The 6964-nt window shown below is 41.0% G+C and overlaps 1 protein-coding gene across 1 annotated transcript in view; it reads right to left on the reverse strand.

Annotated features, from left to right (window-relative positions):
* gna11b (guanine nucleotide binding protein (G protein), alpha 11b (Gq class)) overlaps positions 1-5446 on the reverse strand; it is a 57732-nt gene extending 52286 nt beyond the window's left edge. Inside the window, exon 1 of the mRNA XM_016540705.1 lies at positions 4500-5446. Within this exon, the coding sequence (XP_016396191.1) occupies positions 4500-4635 (136 nt within the window). The 5' untranslated portion in view covers positions 4636-5446. The remainder of the gene's footprint in view (positions 1-4499) is intronic.
* Positions 5447-6964: the final 1518 nt, after the last annotated feature.

Below are 6964 nucleotides of genomic sequence, written 5' to 3' on the forward strand. Positions count from 1 at the left end.
TGTTACAAGCTGTTCATGAATAGATAAGATCCCTAAAGTTGCAAAGACTAAAGTAGTGATGTGCGGATGAGCTAAAACGTGACCCGAATCAGCAGCTTCAAATAATTTATCCACTCACACCTGTATTTTTGTCTGATTTAGATAACCGCACCCAATCATCACATTAGGTTTCGTACGGTCATGAAAAACCTGGAAAAGTCATTGAACAGCAATTTGGATAGCTGGCCAATCAGAGCACACCTCGCTTTTCAGACCGATAAACGCATTTCATTACACCAAATACATAAAATAATGTTATTTTTAGCAACATTATATGACCCCTTTAATATTGACCAAGCATCATTTAATTCAAATGTCCACTTAATCTTTAATATCTGGCCATTTCTTTACGACAGAAATGCTATAGCCACTGTAATTTAATGAATATGTGGACATGCGATGTATTCTCCTGTGTTTGCGTAGATTTATAAATGATTTACCTTACAAATCTGTTGAAATGGAGCACGTTGCGCTCCCAGATGAACGTTATAATAAACCCAAACTCACAACAACATGCACAGATTGCACGGAGCCGCTGTGAGATGCACATACGTAACCTACACGCCTATAACTGCATCACATATAATTATTTAATTAAATTGTAGCGTTTGTGAATTCAGTTATGCTTAATTATGATTTTTAAACGGGCTTAATATATCATGCAGCCTTGGAAAACAGTCTAATAATGTTTTATGGATTCTCGTATGTTCAGAAGAATTTTTCATTGGCAGTTTATGTTAACTAATGAATTAACTTAATTAATGGCCATCGCCATAATCACACGATGGCGCCGCAAATGGCAGCCAGGACACTGAGCTCCGCGATTCTTCTATTGTTTTTGTTTGTTTGTTCTGTGTTTTGTCATTCTTCTCCGCCATGTGCTTCTCGTCCGCGCTTGTTTACATCAGAGTGCGCACGCATCTTTCATGCAGCATACGGCGGTGTTGTGCATTTTGACCAGTTTATGGGAAAAGTATTCTTAAAATGCATTCAAAATTCTGAATAATTTGTAATATATAATTATTCACGGTATTTAGAAGTGCCCACGATAACAATATCGTGCATATTCATTACCGTGATATATCGCATTACCGAATACCGGCACAAGTCTAATGGTATTATAATGTTATACTAAAATAAACATTTTAATAATGGGGAAAACCCTTAAGATAACATGTAGAAAGAAAAAAACGCATCTTAAGCACGCAGAATAACATAAGTGGACTTTGAACGATTAATTGCCGCTTTGAACGATTATGTAATTGTGGCATCTATAATTGTAATCGCGATTAGAAATTCGATTAATTGTGCAGCCCTAAGTTCATGCATTCACTGGGAATCGAACCCATGACCTTGGTTTTGTTACCGCCATGCTCTACTGTTTGAGTACAGGTAGATCTGAGCGCTGGCAACGCCAAGGTCACGGGTTTGATTCCCAGGGAATGTATGAACTAAGAAAAATGTTAAAGAAAAATCTTATATGCAATCAGTGCAGCTTTGGATAAAAGCATCTGACAAATACATAATATAGACATTTTTTGTTTTAACAAAACTTTCAAAAGTGCAGCTACCATATGGATTTCATATACTTAAAATATACTAAACATTAACATACTACTGCTAAATATGAAATAACTAGGACTGGGCCATATAGCATAAAATATATTTAAAAAAATATTTCAGAATTTTGCCCCCTTTTTCAATCAGAGAAACCATAATTTTGACCAAAGAGTCACTGTAGTCAATTAAATTCACAATATGTAATGCAAGACATACAATACAGTGGAAAGGCATGTTCTGCATATCAATTTTCACTAAATTAACAGAATGATGAACCAAAATAACACATAAGCAGCAATATTTACCATCAAACATTTTAGCACATGAATATTGCCACAGAGACAATGCTCTCATATAGGGCTGCACGATAAATCGCATGCGATATTTAACGCGCATCTTATCAGTAAAGCCGGTTCTGTAATCAGCGGTAAATCTCCATCACGTGTGTGCTTTCACATTGAGCAGCATTAACTACACTACATCCAAACCATAAGACAAGATCGCAGAATTAATGGCCAAAAATCATTGCATATACATTGTGAATACCTGAAATATCGCCCAGTCCTACTAATAGCCACAATTTGTCAAAACTTAACCATCTAGACCAGTGATCCTCAAATCTGGCTCGCGGGATCCACTTTCCTGCAGAGTTTAGCTCCAACCCTAATCAAACACACCCGAGTTTGCTAATCAGTGTCTTCTGGATCATTAGAAAATCACAGGTATAGTTGTTTGATTAGGGTTGGAGCTAAACTCTGCAGGAAAGTGGATCCCGCGAGCCAGATTTGAGGATCACTGATCTAGACTAAGCTGTTTTTACAGAGTGAGATGCTGGTTAACACAAAGCAGCTACGGTATCAGCAATGGAGCAAATATGTGTTCACAAAGCCTATTAAGGTCTTGGCTAATCCAGACTAGCCAAGACTTATCCAGAGTTAGGCTGACAGTTTTAACTTATTTAGGATGGGCCATTAATAGGATGACTGAGCACCAACAAGCTGCTTTTTTATATATACTTCCTTTGGTGGCACAGGGATAGCGACAGGGAGAGAACTTTTACTTATTAATTCTCTCATAGCGGTAGAGGTCAATCTTGTGTATTTTCACAGAGGTCACAGATCCACATAGGAGCCACTGTGTCCTCAGAATCATTCACTGTTACAGAAGTGCTCATGTTCCTATCCAGAGTTCAAGAACGCTTATGCAAAGCTCGGGTTGCGTTGACAAGCTTGGGTGGTGACAACTTCAAAGAAAGGTAAAATAATCTTGCATACAGGTTCACCAATGTCAAACAGAATGTTTAAGTCAAATGACCCTTCCTTACACTGCGTTCCCCTGGTTAGCGTCACAGAACATCCTAGAAACCTCTTGGAAATTTCTCTTAACATTTTCAGTAAAACATGCTCATGAATGACACATTAACTTAATTTAAAAACCACAGAAACTGCACAAATGCTTACCAGTCAACTAAAGTCTTCTGTGATATAGATAACAACAGATATCTTTGGTTTACGTTTCTGCATCAAACGTGCATCTATAGATGTGTAACATCAGAAAAGAACAAAAACATTTTACTGAAAAGAATTCATATTGTTCGTGGAAATCAAGTTCTTTCCAATATGAAGTTCTTTAAAGCTTCTCTGAGTTGAAAACCGTAACCAAGGTGGGCGGAGTTTAGCGAGGATCATTTGGACTTCATCTCACCAAAACCCACACTTCTGTCCATCTCTCCCTATCTGACTTTGTCATCAGCTCATTGTTTCATCCTACTGTATGATCCATTTTAATACGAGCAGCTCATTTTGTGGTTTCAAGTGGAAAAACAGTCCTAACTAATAGGAAATGAATGAAGGCTGTCCGTGTCAGATATCACTGCTTACAAACTCACCGAGTCATAGACAGAACAGCAACCAAACTTCACAGCTTGATAAAACATCCAATTCTCCTTCCTTGGGAGTAACCAGAGTCCAGTGTGCAGAGCAATCACGCCCTCATAAGGCAATAACTGTCCACCATTTTGAGATAATTCAACCCAGGAATAAATGGTAAAAGTGCAGAGATGACCCAAATTTGACAGGTGGCACAGACTGACATAGTATTGCTCCAAAGATGCATCCGTTGATTGATGCTTTGTACTCAAGGCTGATACTTGCATACTAATTGCTTTTTTTTTTCTCATTAACTTGTCAAGATTATCAAGGGAAAACATCATCTGCACCAACTAAAAAGCATTTATACTTCCCTTCACTAAAGCAACAAACGCTCAACTGACAAACCTCAGCCTGATTTACCTACGATTTGAATACTGTAATCCAACAGGATTCATGCAGTTACACAAACCATTGTCACTTAATTTGCACTTACTGACACTGTGCAAAGCAACTCTGCCATACAGTACAGTCATTCTCCATTGCACACATTCCTCTCTAGCTCTATCAAACGGCATGCAACATGCATTATCATACAACAGACCACTTGGGTCAAAAACTGACAGCTAGAAAAACAAACCAGCCAGTATACAACCATTTCGCCTAAAAGCAGACCTCTGGTATACACGTACATGCATGTAAGTTACACACAACAGAGAGCATGCTGAGATTTGTGTGCTGTTGCATGCCAGGCCCTGTCCAGTATTCGACCCGCATATGCTAACGCGCTAACGCCTAGCATATTCGCTACCGTTGATAGCCTGCAAACAATTCACTTGGATTAAAAAAAAAAAAGAATCATTAACCGCAAACACCTCAAACCTACTTTAGAAAACCGCCACCGCGATAAAACGGAGGTGGCGTGTTTAGTACCACAAGTCACCGCTGAAAACCACAGCGAAACCTGTCGACTGACTGTATATTTATGTGTATGAGTGAGTTTAACGGCGGCGGCAACGGCGGTTCTCGTACCGAGCAGGAGCAGCTTCAACTCCCGTCTCGCGTCGCGTTTGTCCCGACGCAGTTGCTTATCGATTTCGGCGTTGATTCGTTTCGACTCCTTGGCCTCTTCGCTCAGGCAGCAGGCCATCATCGACTCTAAAGTCATCCCCACTGCTTTACTGTACACAGCCCGGCCTCGTCGGGGCTTCAGAAACGAGGAAAAAACACAAAAATATCACTTGGTTCGGGTGGCCGCTGGGAAGAAGGTTGGTAAAAATGAAATAGTCCCCGCAATCCTCCTCCTCTGAGGAAAAATATCAAGAAAATGAAGGGGAAAAATGAGAAGGGGGGTGAGGAGATGATCTGAAGTGGGTTTGAGAGTGGGGGAGGGGCCGGGGGGCCTCGCGCGCTGCGTTCAATCCTCTCGAGGTGAGCGCGAGCTTCTACCCCGCGTGCGGACCGCGGCAAAATCACGGAGGTAAGAGAGGAAGAAAAAACCGGGAGGATGAGGAAGGGAAGGCAGCGTCGACGACGACGAGGAGGAGGTCCGGGAGCCGTATCTCGCAAATGATTGAAAAATCCAGGGCAAACTATCCTCGCGTGCGTGCGACACTCCCACAACAGCTCCGCGGCGGCTCACCACCAACACGGGTCCCGGTGAAAACGGGACAGATCGCACAGTCGCGACATCCACTTTTCCTATTTACCCCCTCTCCAGCCTTATCCACCCCTTCAAATGGAGGAAAAACAGATTCCTCCTCAGAAAAGGAGGAATCGCTGTCCGATCGGGTGAATGAAGCGTCACTACCTCACAACCAGTAACTGAATAATGTCAAAAACATTCCCTTTTGTGTCGTTTTATATCACGGGAGCGCTCAGTCACAACACTTGTAGAAAGATAAAATTCCTGGAAAGAAAAAAAAAAGCCAGTTGCCTTTAAAAATGGATTATGCCACTTTTTTTGCAGATGACAGCAGCGTCTCCTCCTACTTCAGCTGCGTGCGCGCACACTAGATGATTCCACACTGCTACGGATGATTGACAGGGAGAGGAGGCGGGAGCAGGAGAGAGGAGGCGGATAACAGGAACTGTCATGTTTGGTCGACGGCACAAGTCAGGCTATTGGAGTCAGGCAGGCATTCTGAGAGCGCTCACTGCCGGGGCGTGTCGCTCATTCTGAGGGAATATTTCTGAGGGAATATTGTGCACTGGCCTAGCGCTATTACTTTCACAGAAGTCTCGCATTATAGAACAAATTTCTCATAAATCATGGATGGTTCGCTCTTATAGATAAATATACTTTAATGATGCCAAGAGGGAAATTGTGAATACGATTTATAATAATAATGAAACGAAATAATTCTGCTATGTCCCTTATCAAATCATTAAAGTACTCTATTAATCCAACGAAGAAAAATGTGAATAATGGTTATTAAAATTGAAATGTGCTCATACGATTATTATTATTATCATTGTTGTTGTTATGATTACTATTACTACTACTTCTACTACTTTTGTATCTGACTAGTCACATAGCATGGAAAATTGCATGGAATAGTATGGAATTACTGTCCCTCACGAAACGATAATAATATAACCACCTTAATATACGAAGACTAAAGGAGTAAGTTATGAAAATATTATACATAACAACATATATGACAAGGCTATGTATTGGTATCGCCTGTGTAGGCTGTTAATAATTTAACGGCGCACTTCACAATTGTTGAACTCTGCCTACATCTAGTGGACACATCTGGTATTACATGTTGATTTTTTTTTTTTTAATCAGGGGTCTCTAAAATCGGTCTTGGAGGGCCGGTGTCCATGCATTAGTGATGGGAAACCGAGGCTTTCTGAGCCGTTTGAGGCTTTCATCAAATTGTGCCGAAAAACGGTTCATTACTCGAAGCTTTTTAACACAGTGCGCATTAGCGACATCTGGTGGTCAGACTCGGTTTCTCCAGCCTATCTAACGAAACAACGCGGAGCAGAGGATGGTTTGAAAAAGTTTTTAATCTGTGCCAACCGGCGCCAACTCGTGTCATGCGTAGTCCGGTCAATGGATTCACATATTGATCAATAATATAAAATACACAAGTGTGTGATTATAATTAATAATTGACGTGAGTAGTAGCAAAAATATTTTGGGTGAGCTGTTCGGGGTCTCTGAGACCCCAGCTAGAACATGATACAATGCAATAGAGGTGTGACGTGCGTTCAGTGTCTGTCTGGTGTTGAGGTTATTCTAAACTATTCTACTGAATCCCAAATAAGTGTACACACACACACACAACCAAGTCAGTAAAGTCAAACACAAGAGTCAAGCGAAGCGCCGATTTTTTTCAAACCAGCTGTCCCGACCTTCCGATACTGCATGACGTTCGAAGCTTCAAACGTTATCAATCACGTGGTATTGTCATTTTGATACAAGCATCGGCACAGTGTGTGATACAATAGTGCTTTGAAAACTGCGTCGGAGCATCGGAGCCTCG

This window comes from Sinocyclocheilus rhinocerous, unplaced genomic scaffold (assembly GCF_001515625.1).
Source record: "Sinocyclocheilus rhinocerous isolate Xijiao unplaced genomic scaffold, SAMN03320098_v1.1 scaffold638, whole genome shotgun sequence".
Classification (NCBI taxonomy): domain Eukaryota; kingdom Metazoa; phylum Chordata; class Actinopteri; order Cypriniformes; family Cyprinidae; genus Sinocyclocheilus; species Sinocyclocheilus rhinocerous.